Genomic DNA, 19,844 nt, shown 5'->3' on the forward strand with positions numbered 1-19,844 from the left:
ATTCCCTGTACCACCTAAATACCTCCATAACTACAATAGCAGGCAAAATGGTAGGAATTTGTTCTCTTTGCAGTATTTTGTTTCACAATGCAAAATAATAGAAAGACACGTAGTGGGTCCAAATAGTCTTCAGCATATTACCAATGATGGTTTTTGCTCACAGGTAAAAAAAAAAAAAAAAAAAAAAAAAGAAATGAGAAGTGAATGGTCTATCTGTGTTCTGTGAGCAAAAACAAACAAACAAACAAACAAACAAAAACCACCCAATACTTAGAGAAAGAACTTTAAGTAGATGGGGTAGAACCCCTATTGAAGAGAGAACAAATATAATAATTAATTGGTCAGCATTGGACATGTTTCTATTTGCACAATTGGAGGAAGTACTAAAACAATGATATCATGGATTCTTTGAAATATTCATATAAAGTTAGCTATGTTTGTATTCTAATCCCCTTAGTAGATTTTAATCTACACAAAAGCAAGTACCGTGTAAATTTCTTGTGTAAACTTCATATATCCTTCATTATCAAACTTAGGCACAAAGAAGCTACTTGGCAAATGTGAATTGAATTAACTGAATTAGAATGAATAAATGTCTTCTAGATGAGGCACAAAGGGGATATTTTTTTCAGGATGGGAAAATCTGAGCATGTTTGTCAGTAGAGGGGAAAGAGCCATTAGAAAAGAGAAGATTGAAGATTCAGGAGATATACATAGATTTTTTTTTTTAGATGAAGTAGAAAGAAGTGATAGAAAGGAAGAGATAAAAAGGTTAAAATTCAATGAAGAATTCAATTTGAATTTAAGTATATTTTTTAAAAATCACTTACTTGGGTCTTGGGATTTCAGAGTGGCCTCTTCAGGGATCTGTACTGCTTTATGAGAAACTAGTGGAGTAGATACTTCCTCTGTTTGAGTAGCACAAGTCTCGATTTCCTTCTTAGGTTCTATTTCAGTCACTGGGTCAAAAGTCAGTATCACTGATTCTTCACAGAGGGTTTTTTTCCCCTCTTCGATGTTATCATTTTCTTTGCTTTTTATTGTATTGTCAAGAGAGCTGTTGAGTAATAAATAGATACGTGTGTGTGCATATTTATGTATGTGTGTGTGTATTGTAGATAGAAAGGATCTGAGAGAGATGTCTATTATAAAGGAAAGCACCTGAGTGGTGCTTTTGCAGGGGGAGAAGAGGTAGACCCCTGCTTACCACCCTGCCTCTTATCTAGCCACCTTGAAAAAGAAGTTGTAGCAAAGAACAAGGGCTGAATTTTGATTCAATTTGATTGAATCAAAATTTAGACCTAGCCAATCAATGCACTTTCCCAGCCGGGGTACTTCTGCCCACTCCCAGCTGTCTTAGAGAGGAGAAGCTACAACTGCAGGCTTAGAGCAACTGAAATCCAGGCCTCTCTGAAATCAATATTCTCTGAAACATGTCATAGGGATCATGAACTTAAACATTATTTATCTGTCCTATTTGCTATACTAGTCCTGTGATTCACAAGTTTCTATTTCTCATTTTTCTGCTTATTTCTACATTAATCACCAGTCACAAATTTAGATTATCCCTGACCTCCACTTCCTGTTCTCTTATCATTACTCTTCTCAGTCCTATCTTGTATCACACCAACCTATCCTACCTCTTTCTCTATGCATTCTGGAATGCCTGTTCCATAGTGAACAAATTCCCCATCTTCCTGTATCTTTTCTCCTCAAATTCCTTTGATCTGCCAACACCCACTGAAATCTATATGCTCTTTGACAACAGTGCATCCCCAGCCAATCATTTTCTTCATCAATGGCCATATCTTATCTTGTACCTTCTTCTCACCCCCATCACATTGGCCCTGGAGAGGTAGTTAGAATGTTCCTATATTCCCAATTCCACTTCCAAATATTCTCAAAAACTTCTTGTCCTTTGAAGTTTACTTGATTAAAATTTTTTTCCATCCTTTTTAAGTCATGGTACCTAACATGGTACCTGTTCCCTCCCCACCCCCAATAGCTTATCATCTTTCTCTTCTTCTCAATTCCTGCTGTTATATTAAGGGACTTCAACATTTATACTGATGCTCTTTCAAACTCCTTAATCTTTCAATTTCTTTAAGGTATATCACCCATTCTTTCACTGTATGTCAGTTACACATAGGAATGGGCTATCTGGATAATAGTTCATCGTTACTCAGATGGATTCCATTTCCTTAATGAGAAACTGACATTTCTCTATATTACTATACCTCCATCATACCATTTCTCCCTATACTTCACTTCTTCTAAACCTATTCTAAGCCTTCATGATGACCTCCAATTTCTCCACCCTTCAGTATTTTCTCAAACCAAGAAAAAAAAAGTCTAGACATACTATTTCAAGAAATCTAAGTAAGTATTGAGGAAACCAAATTATCACTCTTTGCAGATGATATGATGGTATATTTAGAGAACCCCAGAGAATTTACTAAAAAGCTATTAGAAATAATCTACAACTTTAGCAAAGTTGCGGTATTCAAAATAAATCCACATAAATCCTCAGCATTTTTATACATCACTAACAAAATCCAACAGCAAGAGATACAAAGAGAAATTCCACTTAAAATAACTTTTGATAGTATAAAATATTTGGGAATCTATCTGCCAAGGGAAAGTCAGGAACTTTATGAGCAAAATTACACTTTCCACACAAACAAAGTCAGATCTAAACAATTAGAAAAATATCATGTGCTCTTGGATAGGTCAAGTGAATATAATAAAGGTGACAATACTCCCTAAACTAATTTATTTAATGCTATACCCAATCAAACCCCCAAGAAATTAATGACCTAGAAAAAATAACCACAAAATTCATCTGGAAGAACAAAAAGATCAAGAATTTCAAGGGAATTAATGGAAAAAAAAATCAAATGAAGATGTCCTACCTGTTCCTGATCTAAAACTATATTATAAAGCAGTGGTCACCAAACCGTTTGGTATTGGCTAAGAAATAGTCTAGTTGATCAGTGGAATAGGTTAGATTCACAGGACAAAATAGTCAATAACTATAGCAATCTAGTATTTGACAAACCCAAAGATCCTAGCTTTTAGAATAAGAATTCACTATTTGACAAAAACTGCTGGGAAAACTGGAAATTAGAATGGCAGCAATTAGGCATTGACCTATAGTTAACACTGCATATCAAGATAAGGTCAAAAAGGGTTCATGATCTAGACATAAAGAATGAGATTACAAATAAATTAGAAGAACATAGGAGAGTTTACCTCTCAGATTTGTGGAGGAAGAAGGAATTTGTGCCCAAAGAAGAACTAGAGATAATTATTGATCACAAAATAAAAAAAAATTGATTATATTAAGTTAAAAAGGTTTTGTACAAACAAAATCAATGCAGCCAAAATTAGAAGGGAAGCAATAAACTGGGAAAACATTTTTACATTCTAAAGTTATAATAAAGTCTTCATTTCCAAAATATATAAAGAATTGACTCAAATTTATAAGAAATCAAGCCATTTTCCAATTGATAAGTGGTCAAAGGATATGAAGAAACTGAAACTATTTCTAGTCATATGAAAAGAAGCTTCAAACCATTATTGATTAGAGAAATGCAAATTAAGACAACTCTGAGATACCACTACACACCTCTCAGATTGACTAAAATGACAGGAAAAGAAAATGACGAATGTTGGAGGGAATGTGGGAAAACTGGTACACTGATACATCGTTGGTGGAACTGTGAACAGATCTAATCATTCTGGAGAGCAGTTTGGAACTATGCTCAAAAAGTTATCAAATTGTGCATACCTTTTGATCCAGCAGTGTTATTACTAGGTTTTTATCCCAAAGAGATCTTAAAGAACGAAAAGGGGCCCACATGTGCAAAAATGTTTGTGGCAGCCCTCTTTGTAGTGCCAAGAAACTGGAAACTGAGTGAATGCCCATCAATTGGAGAATGACTGAATAAATTATGGTATATGAATACTATTGTTTTGTAAGAAAGGACCAGCAGGATGATTTCAGAGAGTCTTGGAGACACTCAACATAAACTGATGCTTAAGTGAAATGAGCAGAACCAGGAGATCGTTACAGACAGTGATAACAAGACTATATGATGATCAATTCTGATGGACATGGCTCTCTTCAACACTGAGATGATTCAAACAAGTTCCACTTGTTCAGTGATGAGGAGAGCCATATACACCCAGAGAGAGAACCATGGGAACAGAGTGTGGAACACAACATCACATTCTCACTCTTTCTGTTTTTATTTGCTTGCATTTTATTTTCTTTCTCAGTTTTTCTTTTTCTTCCTTCTTGATCTGATCTTTCTTGTGCAGCAAGATAATATGTATACATATAATGGATTTAACATATGTTTCAACATATTTAACATATATTGGACTACCTGCCAACTCGGGGAGGGGATGGGGGGAAGAAGGGGAAAATTTGGAATAAAAGGTTTTGCAAGAGTCAATGTTGGAAAAATTACCCATGCATATGGCTCTGCAAATAAAAAACTTAAATAAAAAATAAAATAAAAGAAAGAAAGAAATCTGCCTTCAGAACCAGAGGGCAAAGTAAAAACAGAAGGGATCAGCTAGTGATCCTCTAAAACAAACTCAAAAATTCCCATTAATATCTTAGCCAAAATACTTCCTAAGTCAAAGGGAAAAAAAGACTAAAAGCAATGAGAAAGAAAGAATTAAAGTACCAATGAGCCGTGATCAGAATCATACATGATTTAGCACCCACCACTAGAAAGAAACAAAACTCTTGGAATACAATGTTACAGAAAGGAAAAGATATAGGCTAAGATATAGAGCTAAGATTTACCAGAAACACTAAGTATAAAACTATAGGGGGGTGGAAGAAGGAGAATAAAGGACTTCCAAATATTCCTCATAAAGAGTCTAGAAAACTTATATAGAAACTTTGAAGTTCAAATACAAATGTTAAGTGAAACATAAAAAGATAAAACAGGAAAGAATGATGATATTTAAACAAGGATAAACTGTTTACATTTAAATGTAGGGAAATAATACATGTCCTCTTTCTGAATCTTATTATTATCAAGGGTCATAGAGAGAGTCCAATTAGACAAGGTCTGGTAGTAATTTGATAAATCTTGATCTTAAGAGAAAAATGGAAAGAGGGAGAAGAGGAATACACAGGGGTAGGAGAAAAGGGAAAGGAAAATTAAGGAATACTGTCTCACATGTCATTAGAATGTGCAAGCATATATCTGCATAAACAAGGAAGAGGTTGAGGAAGAGCAGCTGACATGAAATTCTCTTATATGAACTGATTAAAGAAGAGAAGAATATGTACCTACACATGGAGTTGGGTGCAGAAATACATTTCATTCAACAAAGAAATAGGAGGGACAAGAAAGAAAGGTGAAGAGACCATTAAAAGGAAAGTAGATTAAGGAAGGAGTTAGTCCTGGGCAAAACAAACTTATTAATGTCATACAAAAATATATGTAGTGTTTTTTGAGATGACAAAGAATGAGAATCTAAGTGGGTACCTATTATTTGAGAAATGGTTAAACAAATATATAAATATACCTATTATAAATGTTTTGAGACATAATTATGCTAGAAAAAAGAATAAGATAATATTAGAGAAATCTGAAAAAAATATGTGAAATGATGCAGAGTGAAGTGAATAGAACTAAAAGAATAATTGATACAGTGACAGCTATAAAGCAATGATTAAAATTAAAAAAAGAATTAGCAACTCTGATCAGGGAAATGATCAGCAGAACAATGATAAGATTTGTTCCCCTCTTCCTGAAAGAGAGAGGAAGGACTCAGAAGCCAGAAAGACCCATACTTTTTTTGAATTTATACAATTCAGGAATTTGCTTTGCTTGACTATACATATTTCTAAAAGGGATTTTTTTTATTTTTCTTTTAATCTCAATTTGAGGGGAAAATGGACATTTGCCTTGGGAGGAAGATAAGGCAGATTTTTGCTAATTGAAAATAAAATATAATTTAAAATAAAAGAAAAATGAAACTTTGAGGGAGTTCATATTACTAGAAAAATCTACAAGTGTAAGTGTATAATGGCATGGTAAATGATCAAGCCCGATGATCCTTACATTTTATCAGCAGGTTGGATGATATTATTAAGTGTCTATTAGACTTAGAAGGCCTGAGAGACATTTGGAGACAGTTGGTGAAGACTGATGATCCCTCTTTTAGAGAAAGAAATAGACTTGATAACTCCAAGTATTGTGAGCAAATAAGCAGTCTGGATGGATTCTGGGCAAACTATGGCTGGAGGTGAGAAGTGAACAACAGAAGATGAGTGAACAACAGAAAGGAAGGAGCAGGAAATTTCCAGTGATTGCTGGTCCTCCAGCTTCCTGGCCATCCCAGATGGGTTCTATGTGATCCCAGAAACTATGGAAGTGGGACATTAAGGTGCTTTGAACATTTGAAAGAAGGAAGATTTTGAAGGAAAAAGTAATAAATTTAATGTTAGACAAAGTTGAATTTGAGATCTCTTTAGGATATCTAACTTTGAAATGTGCAATAGATAATTATACAACCAAAGTTCAGGGGCCAAATTGGAATTGGTTATTTGGATTTATCTGGTAGTCATCTGCACAAGGACCTATGGTAGGTGATGGATGGCAGACTAATAGAAATTTTTGTAGAAGGTAATAAGGAGACATTAAAGGTTTTGAATGAAGGAATATATTCAGATCTGTGCATAAGGGAAATCTCTAACATTAGTGTGAAGAATGAATTAGAAGGGAAAAAGAATGGAGAAAGGCTATACTAACTATATCCTGCCCATGTGTTAGAGGCTTACTTTTTTTTTCTATCTTTAATTGTTGTGGATATTTAGAGATCAATAGACCACCACAAAGACTAATACCTAATTGAACTTCCTGAATGAACAAATGAAAAATCATTTATTAAGTAATTATTAAGTGCTAGAGATAGGAAGACAAAAGTAATAAAGTCCCTTTATTGAAGGAGCTTACATTCTACTGCTGTAAAGCTTTCCCAGGCCCTGAGAGGCTAAACAACTAGCTTATGACCTCTTAACATGAATAAGCAACACTTGAATAAGATCTTCATTACTTCATAATTGGTTCTCTATCTATTAGTAAATAATAGCTAACATTATGTAGTACTTACTGTGTGTCAGACACTGCTAAGCACTTTATAAATATTATTTCATTTGATCCCCATAACCATCCTGGAAGGGAAGTGCTTTTATAGTATTTTATAGATGAAGTTACCTTGTCCAAGGACACAAAGGTAATATGAGGCTTGACTTGAATTTAGGTTTTCCTGAATCCAGCCCAAGCACTCTCTTCACTGTGTCACCTTGCTGCTCCTACTACTCAATATTGCCTCTATATATAGATAGAATGATTAAAGTAATTCATGAAATTACAAAATTTGATTAAAGTCATGCTAATTATGAGAAACTCTGAAAAGTAAAATGAGTAATTTTATGTTAACAAGGGAATAATCTCATATTGCAGAGAAATAATTTCATACTCTGGGATTTCATTGTTATAGGGAACTCCTGGAATTGGAAACCCCTCTCCCAATGCAAATTGATAACTTTTCTTCAGATTATATAATCTTTTAGAGTTACCCAGAATATTGAGAGATTAAGTGCTTTGTTCAGTATCCCACAACCAGTATATGTGAGAAGTAGTTCTTGAATCCAGATCTTTCTAGCCTTGAGACTAGTATTCTATCTACATGACTGCCTCACTTCAAATTCATAGATCTACCTTTTACGTGTACCTTCTTGACTTTCTTACCTTGCGGCAATCTGAAGTGTATCACCACTCCCTGGAAAAAAGAAAAGAATAGAGTCACTTTGAGTCCCGATCATCAGGAATATCTGCCTACATAAGAAGTGACTATTTCTCTGGATAGAAGGATTATCCTTCTTCTTGATAGTGAGGCATTTTCTCAGGAGAAGCCTTAAGTGGGATGGAAAATTATAATGTTATTTTTAAAAATGTATTAATTTATTTTTATATTTTAAGTTTCAAACTGTCTCCTTCCCTTCCCAACCTGTACTAGAAAAGGTTACCATCTCTCTCTCTCTCTCTCTCTCTCTCTCTCTCTCTCTCACACGCACACACACACACACACACCCCCTTTATAAATGCATACACACATATATAATGTATATATATGTGTATATGTAACCATACTGTACATACTTGTATTTATTCATTCTTTCTCTGGAGATGAATAGCATCTTCCTTCGTAGATCCTTGTACTTGATTTGAGAATATATAATACTCAGAATTACTCAATATCCACAGTTGTTCTTAGATCAATATTTTTATTACTGTATACAACATTCTCTTGGTTCATTCAATTCATTCTTAATGATTTTGTGAAAGTTTTTCCATGTTTTTCTAAAAGAAACTAGCTCATCACAGTAATATTCTATCACAATCATATACCACAAATTAGCCATTCCCCAACTGAAGGACATTCCCTCAGTTTCCAGTTCTTTGTCACCATAAAGAGAGATGCTACAAATATTTTAGAACATATATGTTCTTTTCCTTTTACCCTAATCAATCAGCTTTGGATAACTGATCTAATAGTGATTAGGCCAAAAATGATTATTGCTGGGCCAAAAATTCTTTGGGCACAATTTCAGATTGCTCTACAGTAAATGGTAATGTTTTGATCACAGATGCAAGTCTAGAAGTAAGTAGCATTATGACTAAGATGCTCCAGAGAGTCTGGAACTTCCCAGCAATTTTATCTAAGAATTTTGAGAAGGCTCTGAAGTTTGAAAATTCTAATCTGAGATGATCAAGGATTTCCTGAACCATGAAAACTCTCCCACCACAGATATGCCAAAGAAGGTAGAAAAGCAAATGGCAGGAGCCCAGCTAACATAGGTCAGTAGTAAAAGCAGGGCCTCACCATTCAAGAACGTAGAAGATGGAGACTAGTCCAGTACAGAGTCCCAAATCAAGATGTGAAATTGAAGATATGAGCAGATAGAAGATATTGAATTCTGTGAAGAGACAGTGAATTCTATGAAGAATATTAGTTTATGAAACACTCAAGAGGTAACCATAGAAGGAGAGAATCCTACAACCAAAAATAGAGCCTCAGAGAAATAAAAATGCCTTAGTCACGGTTGTAAAGCACTGAAACTCTAAAAGGTATACTTGAATCAAACAACTGAGAAATTAAGGCTAATTATCTATTTGCTGTGAGACAATGATTCTGTTAGCATATATTTTGGATAAGCACTGTTTGGTGCTTACTCAATGTTTGATGTTAAGATAATCGTAGGCAAGGATTAGAGAGAGGGTGGGGTTGACACAAGCCAGAGTCACTTTGTGGCAGGACTAGGAGCAGAGAGGTTGATGACTCTGGACTCCAGAATCCAGAGCCTCCTGGCAGTTTGTCTGTCTCCTTCAATTCTTCCCTCAAAGACCAAGGACTTTTGCTTATCCTGACTCTGGCTGACCCTGAGGCCTCCAGGGAGCTAGCCTGGACCTTACATTTTGGTTCCCAACATGTGAACCAAAGACCCTAATAATTTCATTGAACAAGTCCCTGGGACCAGGAAATAGAGTGATTATTTTAATAGACAAATAGGGAACTTACTTTGTTAAGAGCTAAACTAGTAATTCATTTTCTAGTTGAAATGGGGCAGATATTAGGAAAAGATAATGCCCCACCTCTAGGGAGACCTCCAGGAAGCATACTCAGACTGATAAAAAGGCAAGATTTGATTGTAACTTGGGAGCAGATTGATGGACTCATGGATACATTAGAATGCACGTCCCCTTGGTTCTTCAAGGAAGAAGAAATAGAGGCAGATAATTGGAAACTAGTAGAAGATCAACTATGTGAATACTACAGTGATAAAGGTCCTGATTCAATTTCTAAGAAAACATTCTATATGTACAACTTAATACAATTGTATTTAAAGAATCCTGCAAGTTCTAGAAAAAAGAAAAGTTTTAAGAACAGCCAGATGAGGAATTGTGAGAAAAAAGAGGAAGAGGAAAGGACAGATTAATGGAAATATTGCCAGAGGGCATGGGGAGTTAAGTGAACTTCTTGAAGGGCCTAGTGATTCTCACTCTCAACAATCCAGCTTCAACTCTGCCTACATCTGAGCAGGCTATTGACCCTCCCCCATCAACTTCACCTTCCTAGGTAGAGGAAGGAGGAGGAGTGGCAAGGGCAGTGATATCACCAGCACCTCCCCCTCAGCAATCACCCCCTCTTATGACTCAATTACAAAAGGCAGTACTTAAAGCCAAAGAGGAAGGGCAGAATACAGCTGATTTGAGAATAGAAATGCATCCTGTGATTGAACAGTTTGAAGCGTTCTTCAGGTCAAGAAAAGAGAAGATACACTCCTTTAGATCTAGAAATAATCAAAGACCTAAAAAAGGCTTGCACTCTTTATGGGGCTGCATCATCTTATGTTAAGATGTTATTACAGAATTTGGCTTATGAAATTTTAACCCCTAGTGACTGGAAATCTATAGCAAGGACATGCTTAGAACCTGGACAAAACTTGTTGTTGCTTTCTGAATATAGTGAACTCTGTATGATGCAAGCCCAATGAAATAGGCAACCTGGAGTTAATACTCCAATCATCTGTGACCAACTAACAGGTGTAGGTTCTTATGCAGACACTTCAGCACAGATTAATTACCCCATAGCAGCATATGAGCAAATTGCTTCTGCTGCTATCAAAGCATGGGGTTTTATCCCAGGTAAACAGCACAGAAAAGAGACCTTCACAAAAACAGCACAAGGTCCAAATGAACCCTTTGCTGATTTTGTGGGACAAATGCAGACAGCTGTCATACAAACTATTGGTGAAAATGCAGCAACAGAAATTATGATAAGGCAATTTGCTAAAGAAAATGCTAAAGAGGTTTGTAAAAGAATTATACTAGGACTACACAAGGATGTTCCTTTAGAGGAGATCATAAGATGCTGTGCCACAGTGGGCACAAATACCTTTTATAGCCAGGCTATGATACAGACTTCCCAAGATCCAAACATGTGAAGACAGGGTCGTTTTGGCAAGGGATTTTGAGAGAGACTCATCAATGCTTTCAGTGTGGTAAAGTAGGGCATCTGAAAGCTCAATATTGGCATAGAGACAGAGTAAGAAAACGGTGGGAGAACAAGACCCAAAACCCCATGTCCAAAATGCAACAGAGGCTTCCAACAGAATGTAGACTGATTCAGGAAAACGGGATGAGGGGCCTCCCCCAGGGCCCCCCAGGGCCCAAAACAAAAAATATTTGGGGCGTGATGGCAGCTGATGCTACACCCAGAGAAGTCTTTAGAAGTTCAGTACTCAGACATGACCAATCAGCCAAGAAGCAATCTGATGGGAGAAAGGGATTACAATCGGGGAGAATAGAGTTGTATGCAGATGGGACTACTGAGATACCCCCTGAAGAGGTGAAATTTGTTTTTCTCTAGCCTATGGATCCCTTGCCTCCAGGCACAGTAGGCTTGATCATTTCACCTCTTGAGAGTACTTACAAAACACTGATGTGGGAAACTGGAGAATGTGTAGATAATATCCCAGTCACTCATACAGGTAGATAATGCCTGACTTGTCAACCAGGAGAAATAGTAGCATCAGGTTGACTGATACAAACTCCTAATAGGCAATCTTATGATAGCTGCCCAGATTCTGACTCCAAGCAACAAAATCCAGGAATATTTTGGACTGCAGCTGTGACAGCTGACCTACCTATGCTCACTATCTATATAAATGGCATACTACCGGAAGGATTGATAGACACAGGTCCAGATCATACAGTCATTAGAGGTGCCAACTGGCCCAATCACTGGCCAAAGATTAAGGCAGACACCTATATGTCTGGTGTAGGAGGATCAATAGCAGCTGGAGTTAGTGCTATCTCTTTGAGAAGGACATTTGAAGGAGAAACAAAGTTTTTACTCCTTTTATAGTTGAAAACATCCTCATCAATCTGTGAGGAAGAGGCATTTTGCAATAATTAGGATTACAAATGAGTACTTTGGTTTTTTAGGCAGGGCTGCTATTGAAGGCCTGCCATCACTTTCACCTCTTCCTATTCAATGGAAAATTGATACACCAGTATATGGATAGAACATTGACCCTTAGCTAACAATAAAATTCAGGTCTTATTAGATATAATACAGGAGCAACTTGACCAAAGACACTTAAAATCTTCTCTAAGCCCTTGGAATTCCCCTGTATTTGTTGTAAGAAAGAAATATGGGAAATGGAGGATGTTGACTGAAAAGTAAATGAACAGATGGAAACTATGGGAACTCTTCAGCCTGAACTTCCATCTCCTGCTCAATTGCCTAGAGAATGACCTCTTTGGGTTATAGACATTAAGAATTGTTTCTATTCTATAACTTCTAGATAAGGAGGATATGAAAAGATTTGCCTTTTCAATGCCCAGTGTTAGCTGAGCCTAATAAAAGATATGAATAGACAGTTTTGCCACAGGGAAAAATAGCCCTACTATGTGTCAAATGTATATTGCTACTGCTCTTACTCCAGTAAGAAAAGCATTTCCTGAGCAGGACCAAGAGATCATTATATACTTCAACAACAATACTATATGATGACCAGTTCTGATGGACCTGGCCACCCTCAGCAACGAGATCAACCAAATCATTTCCAATGGAGCAGTAATGAACTGAACCAACTATGCCCAGAGAAAGAACTTTGGGAGATAACTAAAAACCATTACATTGAATTCCCAATCCCTATATTTATGCCCACCTGCATTTTTGATTTCCTTCACAAGCTAATTGTACAATATTTCAGAGTCTGATTCTTTTTATACAGCAAAATAATGTTTTGATCATGTATACTTATTGTGTATCTAATTTATATTTTAATGTATTTAACATCTACTGGTCATCGTGCCATCTAGGGGAGGGGGAGGGAGGTAAGAGGTGAAAAATTGGAACAAGAGGTTTGGCAATTGTTAATACTGTAAAGTTATTCATGCATATAACCTGTAAATAAAAGGCTATTAAATAAAAAAAAAAATGTAAAAAAAAGCATTTCCAAAAGCAATGTTATTACATTACTGGATGAAATATTGGGATGTGCACCTGAGGAATAAATGTTAGAAAGCATGTCTACAAAAGACCATAGAAACACTAAAGAACTACAAATTACATATAGCTCCAGAAAAAATTCAAAGACATGTTCCTTTTCAATATTTAGGATATAAAGTATACTCTAAGGTGCTTACAGTACAAAAACTTTCCTTAAGAACAGAGAAGCTAAACACTTTAAATGACTTTCAGAAATTGATAGGAGATATCCAATGGATGCGTCCAGTATTAGGCTTGACTACCTATCAATTGCAACCATTATATGACATTTTAAGGGGAGACAGTGCTTTAAACTCACTATGCCAGTTTATAAAAGAAGCTCAAGAGGCTTTGAGAGATGTTGAACTGGTTTTATCCAATGTGGTTAAAAGAGTCACTCAAAACCCCTCGGAAATAATGAGTTTTTCCTACAAAAGAGGCACCCACAGCAGTCCTTCATCAAGGAGACAATGTGATAGTGTGAACCTTCCAGCACAACCAGAACAAATGGTTCACGGTACTCCTTACCGTGCTTGTGGCTAGAATTTTATTAAAGGCCAGTAAGTGAGCAGTACAATTATCTAGGATAAGAGCTGACAAGATATATACCTTTTTATACTAATGCACAAATTAACGTATGTTGTGAAACCATCCCAGATTGGCAAATTTTATTGGCCACAGCTCCAAATTTTACACACGAGTCTCCATTAAAGATAACCAGGCTATTACATAATTGGCGAGAGATTCTTGAAGAAAAGTTTTCTAAAGTTCCTTTTAAAGGACTATCTTTATAGATGCATCCAAACATAATATTTGTGCTGTATACTCTCATGACTAAACTAAAAGAGAGTCAGAACTCCTTTTCAGTCCACTCAGCAGAATGAATTGTATGCAATCATTCTAGTTCTTATTATTCAGGAGATATAAATATAATACCTGATTCAACCTATTCAGTAGGTGTGGTAAAAGAATTGCCACAGCCCAAATATAATCTGTAGCTTCTAATATGTATCAGCTATTTAAGAAACTTCAAGAACAAGTGAGAAAGCATCCAAGTAAGATTTCTATCTTGCATGTCCACTATCATAGTAGACTTCCAGGTCCTATTTTTGATGATAATTCAAAGACAGATAGCCTTCTAACCATGTTGGCCAATACTCCTTCATTTCAGGAAGCCCAAGAATCTCATTCTAAATATCATTAGACTGTTCGAGCCTTACGTTTACAATTTGGAATAATAAGAGAGGAAGCTAGGAACTCAGTAAAAACCTGTACAGCTTGCCTTCCTTTCCACACGCCTATGCTCACTTCAGGGAAGAACTCTTGTGGTTTGAGACCCAATGAAATTTGTCAAATGGATGTGACCCATTATCTTTTGGTCATTTTCTGTCTTTTATCCATCTTGTAGTAGATACCTTTTCAGGATTCACTGGTATTCAGTAGTAGCAAAAGAGACAGCCTGAGTGGTCACTGAATTCCTTATACAAGCATTTGCAATTATGGGTGTGCCACAAGCAATAAAAACAGATAATGGACCTGCATGTACTTTTAAACATTTTGCACACTTTTGTTCACAGTATCAGATTTTACATACCTCTGGCATACCCTTTAATCCTCAAGGATAGGCAATAGTAAACATTAAGATGCTCCTCCAAAAACAAAAGAAAGGGGGAGCCACAGGAAATCCTAGAGAACTTCTAAATTTAGCTTTTTATACAATTAACTTTTTGATTTTTGACAAAGATGCACTGGCTCCAACAGACAGCTTTTATAACCCACCAGAAGAGCAGTGTCCAGTGTGAGCAGCTCCACTATCTTTAGATAATTGCCAGGTCATGTGGAGAGATCCAGAAAATGGTGAATGGAAGGCACCAGATAGGTTAACTACTTGGGGGAGAGGGTTTGCTTGTATCTCTACAGATGGAGAAGGAATCAGATGGGTGCCAAGGAGCCGTATTCACCTTGTCCATCGGAGAGAGACGGAACAGACTCTTGAAAAGAAGAAGACCCAAGAAACATCGGGTGGTTCCATCACTGATTGTGCCCATCACTGAAAGAGTATGGCAGTTATAGCAACTGACTCATGCTCATCAAATATTGTTAATGAGATTGATGCAGGACTTCAAAACCCTCAGGAATCAGTGGAATCCCTGAAACATGATGAAACTGTTGCAGGACTTCAAAATCTGCAGTAATCATTGGATTCCCTAACACATAAACAGACTGTTGCAGGACTTCAAAAACTTGCAAAGATCATTAGATTCCCTGAAACGTGAAGTAATGGACAATAGATTGCTTTTGGACTATCTCTTGGCTGCTGAAGGAGGCATATGTGTGACTGATATATACATACCCTCCTTCTAGGATTTCTGGAAATCTTTTACAATACCATGTTGATTTATACTGTTATATCACTACTTGCATGTACAATTCATATTTGTTACACCACATTGAGTCTGCGCCGGCTGTGGGGAGACTCATCACTACTAGCCTGTGCTTTATTGTTATGTGCTTGTGTGATACCTCCCATGCTGATGGGTTTGTGTATACCTGTTTCTAGCAAGACCCTTCAACCCAGAAATCCACTAACAATATCTGGCTTGACTCCCCACTTCCCTTTGGTGTTTCCCATTCTCTTCCTGAGATGTCAGGGCGGGCGTGATCATCTCCTCTTTAATGCTTTCACCTCCCTTCCTGAGAAGTCGGGGGAGGGGGATAGGGGGGAAGGGGAGGGAGCATGATCATCTCCTTTTTTGTTTTTTCACCTCCTTTCCTGAGAAGTCAGGGAGGGTGGGATCACCTCCTTTTTGGGGTTCTCACCTCCCTAAGAAGTCAGGAATAGCATGACCACCTGTGTTCTAAAACAAAAGAAAGTGGGAATTGTAAATGGCTGAAACTATGAAAAGGTGTACTTGAATCAAACAACTGAGAATTTAAGGCTGATTACCTATTCCATACGAGACAATGACTATTAGCATATATTTTGGATAAAATGGCCCTTTTCTCACTGTTTGGTGATTATTCAATGTTTAATGTTAAGATAATCGTAGGCAAGGACTAGAGGGTGGGGTTGAGACAGGCCAGAGTCACTTTGTGGTAAAATGGGGAGCAGAGAAGTTGATGACTTTGGACTGGAGAATCCAGAAGCCTCCTGGTAATTTGTCTGTCTCCTTCACTTCTCCCCCTAAAGACCAAGGATTTTAATTTATCCTGACTCTGGCTGATCCTGAGGCCTCCAGGGAGCTAGACGAGACTTAACACACTGTTACTACTAAGGAGAAATGAAGCAAGATGATTAAAAAAGTGAAAGTGAAATAAGAAAACTGGAAGAAAAAAATTGAATGATTAAATACCTTAAAATAGAAGGTAGGAAGTCTTATTCAAAAATGGATTCCCTAAAATTCAGAATGGGGATGTTATTTTATTTCACAACTCAATCTATGAGACAACTAGAAATATTAGAACAAAATATTACAACAAAAAGAGTGGAAAAAGTGAAAAAAGTATCTAGTATCAAAAACAACTGATCTGGAAAATACATCAAGGAGAGATAATTTAAGATTCATCAGACTTCCTGAAAATCATGAAAAAATAGAAAATCTGGTTATCATATTTCAAACCATAAGTGAAAACTTCTAAGATCTACAAGAATCAGAGGGCAAAGTCAAAATGGCAAGAGTCTAATTGTCTATCTCCTGAAAGAAACCCTAAAAAGTGCACCCAGTAGTGCCATGCCAAAAACTCACCCAATTTACACTCAAATCCTCAGTTTAAGTATCCAGAGCATAGAAATTTATTCTTTGGAATTTGTTTATATGTAGTTCATACCTCTGATTAATTCAACCACATGTTCAGGTGACACCTGAAACATAAATATTTTGGAAAAATTGGGGAAAGAGGGAATCCCACAAATCCCCTTCTATGATGTTGATATGATCTTTAAAACTAAACCAGAAAAAAAAGAAAGTGTAAACTAATATCCCTAATGTATATGTACACAAAATTATTTAATAAAATATCATGGAGGCTATAACATATATTTAAAAGACTACATGCCATATACACAAGTATAAAGTTGCATATACATACATATATGTACTAGGAAAGTAACATTGGTTCAAACTTAGGAAAATGATAAATACAATCTTTTTAATCTCCCTTAATGCTAGTGCTTTATTTTTGTTGATAATCTATAATTTATCCTACATGTGCATACATACACACATATATTTTATATATACAGCTTGTGTGTAGTTATTTACATGTTGTCTCCCCAATTAGATGGTAAGCTTTTTGAGAAATGGAATTGTCTTTCACCTTTCTTTTTATCCTCAGCACTTAGTACAGAGCCTGACACAGAGTAGGTACTTACTAAATGTTTATTGATTAAGCCTTGTAGAAGAATATTTTTTGAAACCTCCTTTTTAGTTTCTTTGTTTCATCTATAAGAAAGCATTTCCAGACTTTCTCTTTATATTCCTCCTCTTCAAGAAATTCCAACATGAAGAGTTGCGAATAGGATAAAAAAGTAAGGATTTTTACCTTTTTCTGTGTCACTCTGTAGCCCAGAACAACATCCAGGAATCACAGGAAAAAGCATACATTTGGAGTATGGGACTGCCCTCACAATCCCTCGTGATGTCATCTTCCCAATAATTGTATGCATTGGTAGGAACAATGACAATTCTAAGCGTGATTCTGTTTGGATAGAGATTTCTTCCTCCTTGCTCTTTTGGGCTTCTTCTTTGAGGTCCTGAGTTCTACAGGTGAAGGCAAACAGGGCATATTGTAAAGGACCTTTCTAAATTTGGAACTAAGAATTAGACCTTTCTCCCACTAAACATTTCTCATCATAGTAGACCCTCAGTCCACTAGTGGCCTATTTCCCTACTCTACTGCAGTACTTTTTTCATTGGTTAATTCTTGATGAGATAGCTCCTTCACAATGATTGGTTATTCATCCTTGGTACTCAAAGACAAAAAATGATATCATGATGTTGGAGTCAAGGTACAGTGTAGTGTGTTTGATTGTGGATAAGCAGAAGGCTCTGCTACAGATCAGGCACAGATAGTCCACTTTTGACATTTGTGCATCTCACATTTCTATTAAGTTACTGCAATTCTGCTTTGCTCTTAGAGTACAGTGCCTTCTTTAATGCAAGCATGACAATGATTAATAATGCAATGGAAAAGTATAGATAATATATTTATAGGATCACAGATATAGGACCAGAAGTGTCCTCAGAAGCCATCTGATCAGATCACTTTAGAGGGAAAAAAACAACTGAGATCCAATGAAGCTAAATGATCTAATCAAGATGAAATGGGTAGCAGGACTTGAACCAAGAACTTCAGAGTTCTCATTACTGAACCATACTGCTCAATTAAAGAACTAAAAAGTCTTGAGAGACAATAGAATTAGGTTCTAATTTTACAGATGAGGAAAATGAGGCTTGGAGAGAGGAAGTTTTTTCCCCAAGGTCATCAAGCAAGTTAGTACCAGAAGTAGAACCTAACTTTTCTGACTAAGTTCTGGTATGATTTCTTTTGGAAACTCTGTTTTCAAAGTTTTTCTTTACTTTTAAGGTGACTACAGGTATGGAATACTACATATTGTATAAGATTCAATTGATGTATTGGTGAATTTTAGGAAATTGCTCTCTTCCTCACCCCCTTTCTTCTCTCTTTCTTTTTTAGTTTATTATGAGGAATAGCGCTAAGTAGTAGAGGGAGAAGGAAATATTTGAAAATTAAAGTAATTCTGAAACAAAAGATATGAATAAAGACTTTAATTCCCTAACAAGACTTATTCCTTTATTTATGTTAAGTTCTAAAATTAGCCTACTTACAACTTTGAAGGACTTAAAAATTGATCTATTCAATGGCCAAACATAATTCCAGTTTCCAAAATTCATGCTACTCATCTATCTGAGAGGCAATGGATTCAGGATGCAGGATCAGATAAAAATAGAAAAAGATATATATGTATGTATATATATATATACATATATATGCATATATACGGTGACACATATGGCCAATGAACAAATTTCTTTTGCTTTACTATGCATGTTTTTATTTGTTATTTTTTTTTCTTTTTTAGGGAAATGATACAAAAGGGGAAAAAGATAAATTTTTGTTCATTGCATTAAAAATAATTAGCCTATATACCCTATTTAAGATAAGCAATACTTGGAGCACAAAGCTGGTGCAATTGATTTCAGAAACCCTCCATAAAGCATCTCCTTACTTTAATTCAGATATAGATAACTGAGGATTTGATTCCTGGCTTGAGCTGAGACTTGAGCTTCCTTTCATGTTGTCACCACTCCCTGAAAAGGGAAAGAGGAAGGAAAAAGAGTTGTTATTGAGGGGTTACTATGATAATCAGATGTAAATTAGAGAACACAATTTACCTAGAACAGGAAAAAGGAGAATAGATAAAAATAAAGAAAAATTGAAGTTAAAACATTCACCTCCAAAACCAGTGGAATCCAATAGAAAATAAAGAGGAGAAAAGGAGAGTCAGTAAATAAGACATGTTATCTTACTTAGAGACCTGTGCAATATGAACATCTGAAGGGGGAAAAAAAAACAACCGTTTTTCTCTTCTGTTTCATTACATTAAAATTTATACTATTTTATTTAAATTTTTGTTGACTTTAAGATCCATTCTCCACGTTCCAAGATATTTCCAATTCATTTTCTTGGCCAATTAAAAGTCTAGTCAAAAGCTTTCTGGTAGGATA

The 19,844-nt window shown here is 36.0% G+C and overlaps 1 protein-coding gene across 1 annotated transcript in view; it reads right to left on the reverse strand.

The window, feature by feature from the left end:
- Positions 1–19,844, reverse strand: part of LOC100916730 — a 79,815-nt gene that overhangs the window by 46,291 nt on the left and 13,680 nt on the right. Inside the window, exons 3-6 of the mRNA XM_031965503.1 lie at positions 19,346–19,427; positions 17,638–17,855; positions 7,785–7,815; positions 831–1,057 (exon numbers count right to left, since the gene is read on the reverse strand). Coding sequence (XP_031821363.1) covers positions 831–1,057; positions 7,785–7,815; positions 17,638–17,855; positions 19,346–19,427 — 558 coding nt within the window. The remainder of the gene's footprint in view (positions 1–830; positions 1,058–7,784; positions 7,816–17,637; positions 17,856–19,345; positions 19,428–19,844) is intronic.

This window comes from Sarcophilus harrisii, chromosome 4, assembly GCF_902635505.1.
Source record: "Sarcophilus harrisii chromosome 4, mSarHar1.11, whole genome shotgun sequence".
Taxonomy (NCBI): domain Eukaryota; kingdom Metazoa; phylum Chordata; class Mammalia; order Dasyuromorphia; family Dasyuridae; genus Sarcophilus; species Sarcophilus harrisii.